General features: G+C 55.1%; 1 protein-coding gene across 1 annotated transcript; it reads left to right on the top strand.

Annotated features, from left to right (window-relative positions):
* Positions 1-437: 437 nt before the first annotated feature.
* PYGB (glycogen phosphorylase B) lies at positions 438-17,381 on the top strand. The gene is made up of 20 exons (XM_062605996.1): positions 438-697; positions 3,010-3,111; positions 4,632-4,710; positions 5,506-5,609; positions 7,436-7,567; positions 9,709-9,820; positions 10,847-10,929; positions 11,805-11,948; positions 12,246-12,338; positions 12,466-12,612; positions 12,729-12,892; positions 13,196-13,310; positions 13,983-14,084; positions 14,225-14,372; positions 14,699-14,757; positions 15,067-15,208; positions 15,412-15,619; positions 15,850-15,984; positions 16,071-16,137; positions 16,383-17,381. Exons 1-20 carry the CDS (start codon positions 455-457, stop codon positions 16,533-16,535), a joined length of 2,532 nt encoding a protein of 843 aa, XP_062461980.1. The 5' UTR covers positions 438-454; the 3' UTR covers positions 16,536-17,381.
* Positions 17,382-17,600: the final 219 nt, after the last annotated feature.

The following is a 17,600-nucleotide window of genomic DNA, read 5'->3' on the forward strand; positions in this document are numbered from 1 at the left end:
CCTTGAACACTGCCAGGGATGGGGCAGCCACAGCTTCTCTGGGCACCCTGTGCCAGGGCCTCAGCACCCTCACAGGGAAGAATTTCTTCCTAATGTCTCATCTCAGTCTCCCCTCTGTCAGGTTAAAGCCATTCTCCCTTGTCCTGTCCCTACAGGCCCTTATCAAAAGCCCCTCTCCGGCTTTCCTGTGGGCCCCTTTAGCCATCCCCATCCCCACATACCAGCCAGCGGCGGGCGCCATCATGGCGGCACCACGGTCCCCTCAGCAGCCCCGCCGGGGGCGGGCAGCCGCTCCCCTCCCGGGGGCCGGGCCTGGCGCCGGCCGTGCGGGCCCCGCCTCGTCCCAAGGCAGCGGAGGCGCAGGCGCGGCGGCTGCGGCAGAGCCCGATCCCCATCCCGCTCCCCATCCCGATCCCTCCTCAGAGCCCGGTCCCGGGGCGGTGTTGGCGGCAGGATGGCGGCGCCGCTGAGCGACGGGGAGCGTCGGAAGCAGATCAGCGTGCGGGGGATCGCGGGGCTCGGGGACGTGGCCGAGGTGCGCAAGAGCTTCAACCGGCACCTCCACTTCACCCTCGTCAAGGACCGCAACGTCGCCACCCCTCGGGACTATTACTTCGCGCTGGCCCACACGGTGCGAGACCACCTGGTGGGGCGCTGGATCCGCACCCAGCAGCACTACTACGAGCGGGACCCGAAGGTGAGCGCCGGGGACGGGGGCATGGCGGCTGTGCCTTCCTTGCGGGCATCCCCTTGCTGTGGCCCGTGTCTGCTTGGGCATCACCGCAGCCGTGGCTGCGGCCCTTGTGCGCCTCTTCCCTGTGGGCATCACCGCGGCCGTACCCTTTGCAGGCACCCTGTGGTGGCTGTGCCCCCCGCGGGCATTGCACGAATCCTGCCAATGGCCCTCGCCTCATGTTGGTTGTGTGCCTGTGGACCTTGCCCCAGCGATGCCCATCACACACGTTGTGCCGTGGCAGTGTCACCGTGAGCATCACCACAGCCACATTCCTCATGCAGTGGTTGTGTTGTGTCCCCCCCAAGCTGCCCTGCAACCCTGTCCCCCCCCCCTCCAAGCACTCTGTGACCCCCTGTGAGCATGTCCTCTCATGGGCCTTGCTGCTGCTATCTCCTTGGCGTGCTTCCCCATGGCCATGACCACCACAGCAGTGTCCCCTGTGGGCACTGGACATGTCACCTCCATGGCTCAGCACATGCCATGGCCTGGCTTCACTCCTGCAGAGCCCTCAGGAAGCTCTGCTCTGAGGCTGGAGCCTCCCTTGCCTCATGCACCCCAGACAAGCTCTCTTAGGTCACCAAGCCCTGTGGGTTGGTGGTTCCTGGGGCACTTGGCCTGCTCCCTCCTCTCCTCCCCACTTGTCAGGCAGGGTGGTGGTGCTGGGGGCTGCAGGGTGTTAATCATCCTTAATCCTTTTTCAATTCAGACCATTCCAGCACTTACCTGGGGAGCCCCAGAGGGCAGGTGTGCTCTAGGAAAGGCACACGCCTCCCAGCCTGCAGGCAGCTGCCTCCTCCAGTCAGCTCTGTTCTTGGGGTTATGAATATTGCCTTGACTCAAGAAATCACACTTTGACACCAGTTTACAGCTGCACACATACTGGAGGGTAGCAGCAGTGCATGGAGCTCTCGCTACTCATACAGATGTGCTCTGATCTGTATTTCTGCACTAACACTAGAGCTTGTACAGGTCCTGTAAAGGCTAAGGGGAGCCTGGAGCAGGTTTGCTTGCCGTCCCTCTGACTTGGATTCACACAAGAAACACAGCTCTGTGGAAGGCTGAAAGGAGCAGGGCTGGGGCAGCTCTGCTCTGGAGCCAGGCTGCGAGAGCTGGGCTGGTTCAGCCTGGAGAAGAGAAAGCTCTGGGAAGACCTTAAAGCAGCTTTCAGTGCCTAAAGGGGCTACAAGAAACCTGCAGAGGGGCTTTTGACAAGGGCCTGTAGGGACAGGACAAGGGGGAATGGCGTTAACCTGACAGAGGGGAGATTGAGATGAGACATTAGGCAGAAGTTCTTCCCTGTGAGGGTGCTGAGGCCCTGGCACAGGTAGCAGAAGCTGTTCCTGCCCATGGCAGGGGTTGGAAGTGGATGATCTTCAAGATCCCTTCCGACCCAAACCAGTCTGTGATTCTATGATTTACACAGCTGTGCAATGGTTTCAGTCTCTCCAACGAGCCCCAGGGAACAGATGGACCCTTTCAGACTCCCAGCAGAGGTGGCAGAGTGGGTAATCCTGCTGCTTAGCAGGAAAAGAGCCCAGCTACGATGGAGAGATTCAGGAGGAAGCATTATTTACAGTCAGGCTGGAGCTGTGTTAAAGATTCCCATTGATTTCTAAAAATACCCGAGTGAGGGCAGGTTTGCCCAGCCTGCTCCTCATGCCACAAACAGGTTTGCATTACCATTCACAGCACAGGCACAGCTCCCGTCAAACCTGGAAGGTCCCCACGGAGCAGCCTTGCCTGTCTTGCCAGGAACCCTGCCACCAGCAGGACAGTTTATTTATTCCACAGGGTGAAACGTGTGTAAAACCCGGAGTGGAGGGAACAGGACCCATGGGATAGGGAAATGACGTTCCTGAACGGTGTGCACAGGGTCCTGGGCAGACTCTGCATCAGCTTCCTCTCAGCACAGGCAAACTTCAAAAGCCCTACCTGAACATCACCTCGGGTGAGCTCGGTGTGTATAAATACACCATTCAGCATCCTCCAGAGCTCTTGCCCTAAGTTAATTAGGGAAACACTTAACAGGCAACAAGTTTTCTCTATAGAAGGCTGTTGGCAGGGAGACGTGCAGCCCAAGCTTGGCCCGCATCCCACGTGAGATCCTTCTGACAAACAAACTGCGGTGCATGGTGTTCGGGAGCAGGAGCCAAGAGCTGCTTTGGGAAGATGTCCCGACCCTGGCAAGCACTTGGCTCTGCTCTTAATTTCGAGTGACTTTGGTGAAAGCAAAGTGCTGTGCTGTGGGTAAGTGTCTCGCTTTGCCTCCCCAGCGCATTTACTACCTGTCCCTGGAGTTCTACATGGGCCGCACTCTGCAGAACACCATGGTGAACCTGGGCCTGCAGAATGCTTGTGATGAAGCCATTTACCAGGTGAGGTCTTGGGGGTGCTGGGGTTCCCATGAGGAACTGGTCCCACTTTGCCACGTGGAGGGCTGGTTACCTGTATTTCTCAGGTCTCCCTCCTCCTGAGTTTTTTGACTAAACAGAGCGAGGCTTGGGTGAAGCTGAGCCCCAGGACACCAAATTACAGTTCACACATGTACACATCTGTGTACACAACAGTGCTGCCAGATGCAAGTGAGTCACTGGGAAGGAAGAAGGTGAGGGGAGGGCATTGTTTGCTTGAATTAAAATGTTATCAGAGTTCAAACTGGGAAAAGCACAGCTAAGTACCATGAAGCAAACCACAAGCAGTGGTGAGTTGGGTTTGCACCCACCTCTCCAGCAGGACAGTGACCTTTCTGAAAGAGTATGAGATTTTGGGCTTTCTCACCCAAGAGTTTTATTTCCCCATCTCCTCTTCCCCTCCTTCCACTGCACTGATCCATGTTACACTTGCTAGCAGAAGCTGGGCTCTGGCACTGTTTTTCAAATGAAGTGCTACAGTTGCTGGTGAACCATCACTCTCCCTGCCAGGAGATGGGAAGGGCTTTCCAGGGAGGGACATGACACCTTTCCTCTCTGAACTATTGTGCCTCAGAGGGCAGGCTGGCTTTTTCCAGGGAGGATCTTCAAATCCCTTTACAGGGCACTTTCCACACACTGGTTTGGCCTGACATGCAAGCAGAGGCTTTACTCGCTGTAGCCTCTGACATGTGGAGCTCATCATGGGATGAGCTTCCAGCTGGGATAGAAGGTCTTGTACCCAGCATGGCTCTGTCACAGGGAATCCGCCTTGGTTTTTGGGACCCCATCACACTGGGCATGAGGCTGTTGTTGCAGAGCACTGAAGTGCTGGGGAGCAGCTCAGGCAGCAGCCATGGTGTTGTCCTGACTCCCCGCTGTCCTCCCTGGCACCGAGGTGAGATCTCTTGGCTCCTGAGGAGTGTTTGCTGCCGGCACACTTAGCCTGCATCCGGCAGCAGTCCCTGGGCTGCAGAACAAATGAGATGGAGCAGAACAGCCACTTCCAGCCATGGCCTGTGGTCACGGAGCTGGGCAGCAGGCGGGGCTGCATGTGGGAAGGCCCAGGGCATGATGAACGCTGCTGTAACCAGTGGCTGTGCTCTCCCTCAAGGACGGGGCGGTTGGGAGCAGGGGGGGCAGTGTGTGTGTACCCGGACATGACTTGGCTGTTCACCGTCCTTCCTCCAAGGGCGAGCTCAGTGGAAGGGCCTCCTGGGCTGCCAGGAGATGAGTGTTTGTTTGAGGTCTCTAAGGAAACCTCGTCCATGGGAAAGCGACGTTTTATAATGAGCTAAATTGTTTTCCTGTTAACTGGACTTCCCAGGGAGCAGGGGCTGGTGAGATGCTTTGTGGGGAGAGGGAGATGCAGAGACCCATGTGGGCTTCGTTTCCCATGGTGTGGGTTGGTTTGGGATCTGTGTGTGCCCTCCTCCGCAGCCCCCTTTGGGCGATGACATGTTCTGCTGTGGCTCTTTCCCCTGTAGCTGGGTTTGGACTTGGAGGAGCTGGAAGAAATTGAAGAAGATGCTGGGCTGGGGAACGGAGGACTGGGCCGCCTGGCAGGTAAGCTGGGGAGAAGGGAGCCCCCTCCTCACACAGGGGGCATGAGGTGGTGTGACTGGAGGCACCACAGCAGCACAGCGTGCAGACCACCTCAGCCCCCATCAGCAGTGTGCTACCCTCCTGCCTGCTTCTGGCTGGCCAGAAATGAGCCCCCTCCCCAGGGAGGACACCCTGGAGGTGCAGTTGTGTAGTCTGCAGCACAGCAGACAGGGCTCTGGCTGGAAGAGGCTGTCTGGAGCCTTTCTCCTCACCTCCCCGTGAAATCTCTCACTTCTCACAGGCACCCAAGCAGCTCTCATGTGGGCAGATTGTTGGCAGCTATTTCTGTCTGCCTGTCCCACAGTACTGCTGGAGACAGGAGCTTCCCAGTGCAGGAGAAATGCTGGGGCTGATCTTTACCAGAGCTGCCCCAGACTGAAGGCTGGAAGGGTTTGCTTTGAAAGCAATCATAGTGCAGTAGCTGGTGGAACAGCAAGCTGGGGTCAGAAGCCCTGCTTTACTGGGCAGGCAGGCCCAGATCAAGCTGTGGGCACCTCAGGCAAGTCTAGAAGTGCTCTCACTGTGTCAAGGCTGGATTTGGGGTTTCGGTGGTCTGTGCTTGTCATCAACAACTTTGGGGTGTTCCTGGTGGCTCAGCAGGTCTGCCCCTTCTGCATGCACATTTCCTCTGAGTAATAGATGTTTGCAGTGGCACTGGTTGTGGCAGCTTCTCACCCCCATGTGCAGCAAGCTGTGGCAGGGACAGCAAGTGAGGGATGAGGTTCCATGCAGCATGACCATGTTCTGCTCTTACAGCTTGTTTCCTGGACTCCATGGCCACGCTGGGGCTGGCGGCGTATGGGTATGGCATCCGCTATGAGTTTGGTATCTTCAACCAGAAGATTGTCGATGGCTGGCAGGTACGTGAACAAACTCAAGTCATGGAATCACTGACTGGTTTGGAAGGGACCTTAAAGCTCACCCAGTTCCACCCCCCTGCCACAGGCAGGGACACCTTCCACTAGAGCAGGTTGCTCCAAGCCCCATCCCACCTAGCCTTGAACACTGCCAGGGATGGGGCAGCCACAGCTTCTCTGGGCACCCTGTGCCAGGGACTCAGCACCCTCACAGGGAAGAATTTCTTCCTAATGTCTCATCTCAATCTCCCCTCTGTCAGGTTAAAGCCATTCCCCCTTGTCCTGTCCCTACAGGCCCTTGTCAGAAGCCCCTCTCCAGCTTTTTTGTCAGCCGCTTTAGGCACTGGAGCTGCTCTAAGGTCTCCCCTTAAGGAGCCTTCTCTTCTCCAGGCTGAACCAGCCCAGCTCTCTCAGCCTGGCTCCAGAGCAGAGCTGCTCCAGCCCTTGGAGCATCTCCGTGACTTCCTCTGGACTTACTCAAGCAGGTCACCCTTTCTCCTTCTGTGTTACACTGTGGTGGTCACCTCTGCCTGTGGACAAGGCCTCACCACACAGATGACATTGCAGTGCCTTGACCTGTTCATAAGCTGGATGCATGAGCCCAAAACCTGATGCCAAATGTGCTGCCACTTCCTACCACTTGTGCTGACCCTTGGGCTCTGACTGCCTGAACAGAGAGGAGTGCTGAGGGTGGCGGGGTGCCCACGTGGCAGGCACTCACCTGGCAGTGTATGCTTATCATCAAATCATACGATCAACCAGGTTGGAAAAGACCTTTAAGATCATCAAATCCAAATGTCAAGTTGGACTTAAGACTTAGCTGTTGGAGACATGGCTAAACACTTCATGAAGGTGTCTGATGGAGGATGAATTTGAACGTGATGGGACACATGCAAGTGCTTGGAGTGCTGCTGCTTCTGTGGGTTCCCTGGGAGATGCAGTGAGGGCATAAACAGGGACTGTCCTGTAGCTTTAATGATCATAACATTTGCAAGTGAATATAGGCTAAAAAATCCTGCCCCTGCTGGCAGTTTTCCCTAGTGTCTATCTGGAAGTGGTTTCCATTAGGAGACTTGCCTTGCTTCTGAGCATAAAGGACCTCTTCTCCCTTTAAAATAGCTTTCCATAAGTCAGGAGGGTGAGAGGTTTGAGGGTTGTTTTTTTCTCCTTCCCCACAGAGAGGCTGCGATGCAAGGCCCTATAAATGGTGAACACAGGGAACAAAACGTCCCTGTAATTGGCTTAATGTTGCTTAAAAAAGAACAGGGATGGTGGTAATGCTGGGCTGTGGCTCGGACCTGCCCCCCTGCCTGGCACAGCAATGCCTGTGGGCACAAAGCATCTCTCCTCACCCTTTGGGGTCTGGTGCACATAAGCCTTGGTGGCTCTGCTGAACTCACTCCCATTGCTGCTGTTTGAGTGGAGAGGAGAAATGCTCTCTGGCAGAGGGCAGAGCAAGACCTGGGTTACAGGGGGTGGCTTGTCAGGAACAGCACAGATTGCCTTCTAGGGAACCGCATCCCCCATCTTCCACTATCAAACTGGATGTAAAGAACTCAAGAGAGGCTGAGTGCAGCAGTCTGTGTTTGCAGCAGTTTGGATGGTTTAAACCTGTACAGCCTGTAAAGGCTGATGTATTTATACCAGCTGCCATGTAGTCATCCGTGGTTTGCAAAGCCCAGCTGTCCTCTAGAGGCCTCTGCACATCCATTTTTAAAGTCAGCTTACTAAAGCTTTGCTTTTAAAGCTTTGCTCTCCCTTCAGAGAGCCTTGTTTAGCCTTCACTCGAAGACAGGAGCCATCACTCAGACTCTCTTTGCCCCTTGCAGGTGGAGGAGGCCGATGACTGGCTGCGCTACGGCAACCCCTGGGAGAAAGCGCGCCCAGAGTACATGCTCCCTGTGCACTTCTATGGCCACGTGGATCACACCCCCGAGGGTGTAAAGTGGGTCGACACCCAGGTACCAACATCTCCTGCAGTGCTGGGCTAGGGAGGATGGACCAGGGGCACAGGGCACAGTCTGTCCCTTCCTGCTGGGGGATCAGACTTTGCTTTTCACCCAGCAGAGCAGAACCCTCTCCACTGCCCTTGCTGAAGGTGACTGTGTGCTGGAAGCATGGTTTCAAGTCTCCAGTCTGCTTGGAGGCTTTGGTTTGTGGTGTTGTGGAAAGCAAATGCTTCTTCAGCCTCCCACAGCTGGGGAGGTTAATGCTTCAGGAGCATGTGCCTGCTCAGAGCACAGGCTGATGTGTCCCAAGTGCATTCCAGTCTTACAGCTGGGAAAGCAAGCTTTAAAGAGGCACAGATTTAGTAAGAGGATAGAAAATGTTTCAGCCTCTCCTGTCTAAGCACTGCTCAGGATGGAGGGAGGAAGGACAATGATTTCTCTGGGATTCAGGGACATGACTTAGCCTGTTCCCATGATGTTCAGGGGTCTTTCAGCCTCATGAATCAGCTCTGTCTGTCCCAGGAGCACACAGTCATAAAGCCAAGCCATTTTATTCAGCACTAAGAACTAAAGCTCACTTGCAGAGTTGCTTAGGCCTGCTCAGAGGGGAAGCAAACCAGATCCTTTCCCAGGGACCCTGGTTGTCAAGTGCTGTGCAGTCCCAGGACACACAGAGTGCAGAGGTTCAACACCACAGCCTTGTGAGCAGCACAGAGGTACTCTGCCAGAGACATCACTTGGGGACTGAGTCCATTGCCTTTCGGTGTGCTCATCTCCTGGCCCCAGCAGTAGTCCGGGGTTTCAGGGTTCCCAAACAGTGCAGTGAAACACTGCTTCCTGCAGGGAGGTGGATTTTCAGATAATGCCATCAAGGGAACAAGTTGGAAAGGCTCAAAAAAGCCAAAGACGCAGTCTCCCAATATAGCATCACTCAGCTCATGTGATGTGCCCCAGTCCCGTGGCTCAGGCAGGGTGGGCTTGCTGCCTGCTTCCATGTTCGGAGCTGGTGATGGCAGCTGTGAGAGCCTGAGCTCTTGCTGCTTCTCCCCAGAGAGGAGGTGTTGCTGATGCCAGCACAAGGAGACTGTTGAGGGCCAGCGTGCTGGTCTGCCTGGGTTTTCCCTGCCCTGCGAGCACAGCCCCTTCCATTCCCTGCTGCCTCTCCCATCTTTCCTTGCAGGCAGCCTCTGGCTGTGGCTGTCATGCCAATACACACTGACTTGTTAAGGAGGGTGCTGGTTCCTTTTGCCAGTGTCAGAATGGTGTCCCAGCCTCTGTGCTGCAGGATCAGGGCCTTGCTCTGTAAGCACCATTCAGCTTTTCTGGCATAAGCCCTCAGCCTCTGTGTTCCAGGCTGAGATCGGGGTGCCTTGCCTCACTGCTCAGCAGGGCTGGAGACATGCAGATGTTGGCATAGGAGTGAGCTGGAGCACACAAGCTTGGTAGCACACCCGTGGCCTGCCTGGCTAGTGTGATCTGAGCTGGGAGCCCCAGTGTTACTCCCTGTAGCCATGTGTGCAGCATCCTGATGCGTAAGCATCATCCTGATGCACTAAGAGCTTCATGCTCATGTTCAGTTTGGGTGCTGGAGAGCTCAGTGAATTTACCCAGGCAGGTTCAACAGACCTTGAGCACTGGATGAACTGCTCTAGGAATGGTGCTGGACTAGGGTTTGGTTCTGGCAGGCTGCAGGAGGCTAGCAGGCAAGATTCAGGATGTGGAATGTATCCCAGACGGAAACTCAAAGGTCCCAGTTGCCCTGGCCCTACCCCAGCACAGACAGAATTGCAGTGGCTGGCTCAGGATGCTTGCAGTGCTCTGGTGAATAACTCCCAGGAATGCCTGTTGGTGTAGGAAGGTCAGCAGGTTTCTTGCAACTCTTTTCACATATAATTGATGGGCTTTTAACTCCAGTTTGTCAGTAAAGCTCCAAACAGCTCTGCTTCTATTAATGCTTTGCCAGTGGGTGCTGGAAGTGTTCATGATAGCAGTGCTCTTGAGGCTCAGCAAGTGTGTTGTAGTGAGGTGAGATTCTTACCATAGCTGTGAGTTGTCTGTGTCCTCTGGATTCTTCCTGCAGAGGTCTCGGCCACTTTCCCACCTCCTCTGAGGCCAGAGTGCTGCTCATCAGAGGGAATGCTGTTCTTTTGCAGGTTGTCCTTGCTATGCCCTACGACACGCCGGTGCCAGGGTACAAGAACAACACTGTGAACACCATGAGGCTGTGGTCTGCAAAAGCCCCCAATGACTTCAACCTCCAAGAGTGTAAGTGCTATCCCTCCACTGTCTCTTTCCTGACCAGGCTGGAATGTGGTTGTGCCTGTGTGCACTGCACTCTCCCTCTGGCCTGCTTTATCCTATGTTCTGGCCAATTCCAAAATGCAATGCTATGTGCACATCCATGGGTGACACTACTTCCTGAGCCACCGTGAACCAGGACGCTCATCTGCCCTCCTTCCATCTCCATCACACTTTATCATGCTCTCAAAACCTGCTCTGTGCCTTCCTCAAGTGATAGACCACCCACCGCTGCACTCCCCACATCACCAAAGGAGCTGCAAACCCACACATGCCAGGGAGGGTCATTTCTCTGCAGCATCCTCCTTTAATGCTGAAGGAGCTTAGCCCATCTTATCACTGGTTTCCACTGGGTCTACATGTGACCTCACTAGAGGATTTTTCAGGCTCTGGTTGTAGTACCGAGGAGCAGATACAGGGCAACTAACACCCCAAATGTCAGTGCTAGGCTGTTGCAGAAGGGCAAGGTTTTAGATGATGATTCTGATTCCATGCTGGCAAGCGCAGAGATGTGTGTGGCCAAGCAGCCCTGCCAGGAGGACTTGTGTGGGACAAGGGGTGATGGCTCTTGAGTCCTCCTAATGTCTCCTCAAGTCTTGATTGGCAACTGCGAGCTGGCTTTCAGATGAGTCTTTTGTGCCCTTTAGGAGTTGAGTGTGATTGTGGTCTTTGTGCTTCTTTGCCTGGCTCCATGTCTCTTTAGTCCTCGCTTTTTTCACCTTCTCTCGCTGCTGTCTGTCTTCAGTGTCTGTCTGTCCTTCCTGATACGTCTTGAGAAGCTGTCTGGAGATGTGCCTTTCTCTTATCCCACTCTCTCCTGGCTCTCTGGTGCCTTTCACACGTATACATTTCCATTCAGATTTCAGTAACACCAGCCTGAACGTTCCTGTTACAAATCTCTTTACGAGACAAAGATAGAGAAACCCAGTGTCGGGGACCTGCCTGAACCCCTACAGCTGCCTCAGCGCTGTGTGTGTTTCTCTTTTGCTGCAGTCAACGTGGGTGACTACATTGAGGCAGTGCTGGACAGAAACCTGGCAGAGAACATATCCAGAGTCCTGTACCCAAATGACAATGTGAGTGCCTCTCCTGCCTCTATTCCCTCCCTGTAGTGGTACTGCCTTGTGTGCAAGCACTGGAGGTCATGGCCACCTGGTGTATATTGCTCTGGTTTAGGGGGTTTTAATGCAATAGGTTGGCCCAGTAATTCCGAGTGAACAGGCACAGCTCTGGCAGAGGGCAGCTGAGAATCTGGCCTGTATTGTAGAGATGCTCTGTTTCCTGCTGCAAGGAGGGGAGGAAGTGTTACTCCTTCAAATTCAAGGCAGTTGCCAACTTACGTGGCTGATCCTTTGCAAAGGTCAGTTGTCATTTCAGAGACTGCCATGAGGGGGGACTCGTTTCCATCTCCATTCAGGTAGGATGTCTCACTGCAGGGATTGTCCCCAGCCATGTCACCCACTGGGCACTGTATCCAGAAGGGAAGAGCCCTAACTATCTAGTTGTGGGTTAGCATCTGTGCTGAAAAAGCTGATCTTCTGTGCTTTACCCCAACCCTCTCATTCCTGCTGGTCTTGTCTAATAGATCAGCCTGAAGCCTAGTGTGCATAGGAGGCAGTTGGTGTGTCCAGAGACCCTGCCTCCTGGCCACTGCAGCAAGCCCAAGATCTGTGGTCCAAAACCCCTGCAAAGGGTCTTGCAGTGAGGGAGGGACATGTGCTTGCTCTGTAGGAATACCATGGATGTGGCAGGTTCTATTGCTCTCTGAAGGCAGCTGTTTGGGATGCTGAGCCCCTTGTTAGACCCATCAGAGGCGAGAAACATCCGCATTTGCCCTGATGAGGTACTGGAGCTATAGGCCCATCAGAATGGACAGGAGCATCTCCAGGGGTTTGGCTGCCAGCTGGGGTGGCAGCTGCAGCACTGATGGCTTTGGTCCCTCCACTCGCAGTTCTTTGAAGGCAAGGAGCTGCGGCTGAAACAGGAGTACTTTGTGGTGGCTGCCACCCTCCAGGACATCATACGGCGCTTTAAGTCCTCCAAATTTGGCTGTCGAGATCCAGTGAGAACGTGCTTTGAAACCTTCCCAGACAAGGTGAGTGTGTGGCAGAGAGGGCCCACGGGTGTTTCAGCCAGACCTGCCTATAGTGAGGGAGAGCGGGAGGCTCAAGACCAGGTTGGAGCAATACAATACAATGACCCTGGCAATGTGGGTTGGAAAACAGGTGGTTTAGAGCAGAGTGAGTAGCTCTGTTCCTGAGAGGTGCCTGTTTCTGGGGTGTGTGCCATGAGAAGAGGCTTGGGGCTGACCCTCACTCCAAGCCCATGCGTTCAGGACACTGTCACAGTCCTATCATTGCCAGATCTGAGCCCAGCAAGTCTTGTGTTGCAGGTGGCTATTCAGCTAAATGACACCCACCCTGCCCTGTCCATCCCAGAGCTCATGCGGATCCTGGTGGATGTGGAGAAAGTGGACTGGGACAAGGTAAGCAGAGCTGGGAGGTCCATGCTGAACCATACAGGGAAAAGAGCTGCTGTCCTGTTCTCAGGTGGGGTTTCCTTTCCCCTCCTTGCCTGGGCATGTGTGTGTTAACCTGCTGTCTGTACCGCAGGCCTGGGAGATCACAAAGCGGACCTGTGCCTACACCAACCACACGGTGCTTCCCGAAGCCCTGGAGCGCTGGCCAGTCTCCATGTTTGAGAAGCTGCTCCCACGTCACCTGGAGATCATCTATGCCCTCAACCAGATGCATCTGGATGTAAGGGGCCAGGCTGGTCGCAGGCTGTGGGAGCTCAGGGGGGTTGATATGGCTGCCTTTAGGGTGGGAATGGTCCTATGGCTGGGTCACTAATGTCCCTCTCTTTCCGCATGCAGCGGGTGGCAGCTCTCTACCCAGGGGACATTGACCGTTTCCGGAGGATGTCCGTGATTGAGGAAGGAGACTGCAAGCGCATTAACATGGCACATCTCTGTGTGATCGGCTCCCATGCAGTCAACGGCGTGGCCCGTATCCACTCGGACATTGTTAAGAACTCCGTGTGAGTTGGGGGACACCCGAGGGATGCAACCCTGTTCACTCACTGGGCTCTGCCTGCAAGCCTGGGTTAGGGTCAGCTTTGGTTGCCCTAATGGGCATAGAGGCTGGGGAGACTGTCTCATGTGTTTAACTCTGGAGCTGGTGGAACCCTCAGCGTTAGAGCTGAAAGGAGTGAGGGGCAGCACAGAGCTCACGTGTGTTACAGGGAGGTCCACAGACTGCCCTGCTTCAGGGGCATGTACGGCGGGGGCCCAGCTGGAGCTCTGGGCGGTGGTGGGTGGCTCAGAGCTCGCTGCTCCTCCAGGTTCAAGGATTTCTATGAGCTGGAGCCGGAGAAGTTTCAGAACAAGACAAACGGGATCACACCGAGGCGCTGGCTCCTGCTGTGCAACCCGGGACTGGCCGATGTTATCGCTGAGGTGAGCTGCAGGCAGCTGAAGGGTGAGCCGCTTGCTCCTGGGCACCTCTTGGTGTGTCCGATGGGGGGAGCACGCCTGTTGCACGTGTAGGTGTGATCTTGGCTGGGTGTTGATAGTTGGTGAGGAAGAGTTGGCCAAAAATGTCGCTGAGAGTTGGATGTGGTTCCGTGTCCTTGCAGTGACTACGCACAATCTGTCAGTGTGTGAAGTGGGGCGTCTGCAAAAGCAGGCAGCTTCACAGGCACAAAAGAGCTCCCTTGGAGCTCCAGCCCCAGTTCTGTCTGCTTTGTTTAGCAGGCCCTTTAGCACAGGTTTGTGCTCCACCCTGGGACATGCCATAGCTGAATAATGTCTTGCAATTAAATCTATCTTCATCTGCTCGTCAGTTCCCCCAGCTGCCAGGAGGCCCGGCTGCACATCCTCCCTCTAAAGCTCCTTGAAAGAGGAACTTGTTTTGGGTTTTACAAGTGGCCCGTTTCCTCTGTACCTTTGGGCTGCCCGACGGCACAGAGAAGTAGCCTCACCCTAAGAAACTGTGCCCCTTTTCCTGGCCAGAGTACCTCTTCCAGTTCCCAATAGGACTGTTGCATCTCTGTTGGGGAAGCAGAGTTGTAGCTGCAGCGAAGTGTCTCAGGAGTGGGACAACATCACTCTCTTGGTTTGTTCTTCCAGAAAATCGGGGAAGGCTTTATCACAGACCTGAGCCAGCTGAAGAAGCTGCTGGATTTCATCAACAACGAGACTTTCATCAGGGATGTGGCAAAAGTCAAGCAGGTAACATGCACTGGGGGTGGCTGGGGGAGAAGAAAGCTAAAGACACCTGGATGCTTCCAGGAACATCCCAGCAGCAAATGCTCACTTCTGACTCAAGGCCTCGGAACCCATGCCTGTTCCTCATGGAATTTTCTCGCCAGGAGAACAAGCTGAAGTTTGCAGCCTACTTGGAGGAGCAGTACAAGGTCAAGATCAACCCTTCGTCCATGTTCGATGTGCAGGTCAAGCGAATCCATGAGTACAAGCGGCAGCTGCTGAACTGCCTGCATGCCATCACCCTCTACAACCGTAAGTCCTGCCTGGGCTGGTAGGCAAGGGGTGTCCTTTCAGTGCCAGGGGTCCCATATTAAAAGTATGCCAGGTGGTGGCCAAGGACTCCTACGGGGACAGGGGGCTGGAACTAAATGAGGTTTAAGGTCCCTTCCAATGCAGATTCTGATTCTGTGGCCCATCTGTGCCCAGCACAGCTCTGGTAGATGTCTCATTGGCATTCAGGGTCCTGCAGGTGTTTTGGGTCCATGGGACATGGGCTGGGATCCCAGCTCACCTCTGATGCATGCAGTAAACTCTGCCTGCTTTACCTTCACTCTGGTTGTTATGCCCTGTTCTTTCAGGTGTCAGAAGTGATCCATCCAAATCCTTTGTGCCAAGGACTATTATGATCGGAGGAAAGGTAACTTGCATTCCAGACTCGATGCATGCTTGGGCTGTGGGGATGTGGGATGTGTTCCCTTCTGTGGCTTGGCCAGGCCCACTGTAGGTTAGTCAGCATGTCTCCTGGTGGGCTCTTCAAGGAAGGCCTTTATGGACTAATGGGACTGAACAAGGCCCCATCACTCTTTCCCTGTGGCTCAGGACTTCTCCTCTCAGTAGGGTGTTTTTGCTGATCCATGTGAACAGCAGAGGTGAGGACCCGCACTGGCACCTCTCATGCTCTCCCTTCCTTAAAAGCCTTCACCATTTCTGGGCTGCTCTTCTTCAGGCAGCCCCTGGCTACCACATGGCCAAGATGATCATCAAACTCATCACGTCCGTTGGCGAGGTCATCAACAATGATCCCTATGTGGGGGACAAGCTCAAGGTCATCTTCCTGGAGAACTACCGGGTATCCCTGGCTGAGAAGGGTACGTGTGGGCTTGTGTAAGCACATGTCAGGAGCTGGGAATGTCCCAGCAGAGCCCAGAAACATGCTGGCCCAAAGAGGCTCTCATGGCAGTTCACCTGGCTCTCCCTTAGGAGAGGCCTTAAGACAAGGCAGGGTCCCAGCCCATGGGGAGCTGCAGCACACCAAGGATCAACTGACTCCTACCTCTCTTGCACCCGACAGTGATCCCGGCAGCAGATCTCTCCCAGCAGATCTCCACAGCTGGCACAGAGGCTTCGGGTACCGGCAACATGAAGTTCATGGTGAATGGGGCCCTCACTATTGGTACCATGGATGGGGCTAACGTGGAGATGGCTGAGGAGGCAGGCGAAGAAAACCTCTTCATCTTTGGCATGCGGGTGGAGGATGTGGAGGCTCTGGATCGGAAAGGGTTGGTGCTGGGGAGTGTCCAGTGCATACCAGGGCTTGTCAGATGGGGATGCAGGTCCTGCCGTGATCTGCAGGAGGGACACTGTTCTCTTTGGGCAGCTCTGGAGCAGGATAAAATGGCAGGGGGGGCTAGAGGCAGCTTCTGTCCTGGGCTGGTCAATGCCTGGCCCATGAAGGATGCAGCCCCAGGGTTGAGCATCAGTCCCTACAGCCCATCTCTGCCGGGTGCAGGTACAACGCACGGGAATACTATGAGCGGTTGCCAGAGCTGCGCCAGGCTGTGGACCAGATCAGCAGTGGGTTTTTCTCACCTCGAGACCCCAGTTGCTTCAAGGACATTGTGAACATGCTCATGTACCATGACAGGTGAGTGCTGGGGTGGGCTGCTCCTTCCCCGCTGGCCTGCGCCCCCCAGCAGGCAAAGCCTCACCTTACTCTGCTTTGGGTTTCAGGTTCAAGGTGTTTGCTGACTATGAGGCCTACATCAAATGCCAAGGTCAAGTGGACAAGCTGTTCATGGTAAGAGCTTCCCCCCCACTGCCTTGGCAGCGCAGTGGGGGGAACTGGGATGAGTGTGCTCCTGTGGAGCCCTTCTGACAGACACCACATCATGGGCATGGCTGAGGCAGGTTCTACTGCTCTGACAGCCTCACACCAGAGTTTTTAAACCAGCCACGTGTGTGTACCCAAAGCCCTGCAAGGCCAGGAGCTGGAACATAGCTGGGTGCAGGGACAAGTGCTGACGTTGCCTCTCCTCTTCCCAGGACCCCCGGGAGTGGACTAAGAAAGTCATCAGGAACATTGCATGCTCGGGCAAGTTCTCCAGTGACAGGACCATCACGGAGTATGCCCAGGAGATCTGGGGTGTGGAGCCGTCTGCCACAAAGATCCCCCCACCCAACCTCCCAAGGGATTGATGCCAAGGGCAGGAGGGAGGGACGAGCTCCCAGCCCAGGCGGCCTCACCTGCACGTCACTGCCCATCAGAGGGGCTCAGCTCTGCAGGGACAAGGCTTTTCCCTCAGGGGGTAGAAGGATGCTTCTGAGGAGGAGCCCTGACTGAGGAACAGGAGCTGGGGGAGAGGAGAAGGGACCCTGTGTCTGCACCCCTGTATCCAGCCTGCATGTGCTGCCTAGTGCTTCTAGCGAGATGACCACGGATAAGTCTTCCACAGCCGTGTTCCATGCTTAACAAGGGCTTTCCAACTCAATCCTCCCCTCTTGCTGCATGCAGCCTCACCTGGCCTCTTTGGCCCTGCCCATAGGCAGGTTTAACAAACACACTGTGTCTGTTGCATCCTCCAGCTGGGCTGTCTGACAGCCCCAAAGCTAAGGGGGGGGGCCCTTCTGATCATCCCCTTCCCCACTAATACCTAGAGATGGTGCGCTGGTGCCAGTGCCACAAGAGATGGCTTGGAGAGCAGCGACCTCCTCAGCCCAGAGCATGCCATAGCCTCCTCCCCACCTCTTTGTTAGCCAAAAAGCCCAGTATCAAAGCCACTCTGGCCATTTACAGCTTCCACCTGCACAGAGAGGGTTGTACCTGCCAATGCCAGTGGGGGTGCTCCAAGCAGGCTCCAAGCTCTGCAGACACTGCTGAGTGCTGTCAGGAGTTGGATGTGTATCACTTCTCTTCATCCCTCTACAGCTGGGTCGTGCTGTTCCACGTCCTCCCAGTGCTGGGGCCAGTTTAACACCGGTAGAGCTGTGTAGTGCACCAGTACTCCCTGTGTGACACAACTCATTAAACCGACCACAACACCCGCTGGTCTGACTCCGGCTGACTTGTGACTGTTCCACAACCAGGTTCAGGCCGCAGTCACCTTCCCCTGATGTGGCTTCATGGGATGGGGTCCCCTGCAGCTGGCACGGAGCTGGCACCATCATGGCCACAGCAGAAAGGTCAGTCTTGCCAGTGCATGGAGAGGGAGCTAGTAGCAGAGGCTGCACTGAGCTAACTGTACCCTGGTGCATTGACTAGAT

The sequence above is a fragment of the Pezoporus occidentalis genome, unplaced genomic scaffold (assembly GCF_034315485.1).
Source record: "Pezoporus occidentalis ecotype Australia unplaced genomic scaffold, CSIRO_AGI_Poc_V1 ctg93, whole genome shotgun sequence".
Classification (NCBI taxonomy): domain Eukaryota; kingdom Metazoa; phylum Chordata; class Aves; order Psittaciformes; family Psittacidae; genus Pezoporus; species Pezoporus occidentalis.

Excerpts from the sequence above, each read along its gene's own strand:
- PYGB (XM_062605996.1), top strand. The coding sequence starts at position 455 with ATGGCGGCGCCGCTGAGCGACGGGGAGCGTCGGAAGCAGATCAGCGTG. Across the intron at positions 5,610-7,435 it reads AGATTGTCGATGGCTGGCAG|GTGGAGGAGGCCGATGACTG; the intron begins GTACGTGAACAA and ends TGCCCCTTGCAG. Across the intron at positions 12,893-13,195 it reads GACATTGTTAAGAACTCCGT|GTTCAAGGATTTCTATGAGC; the intron begins GTGAGTTGGGGG and ends CTGCTCCTCCAG.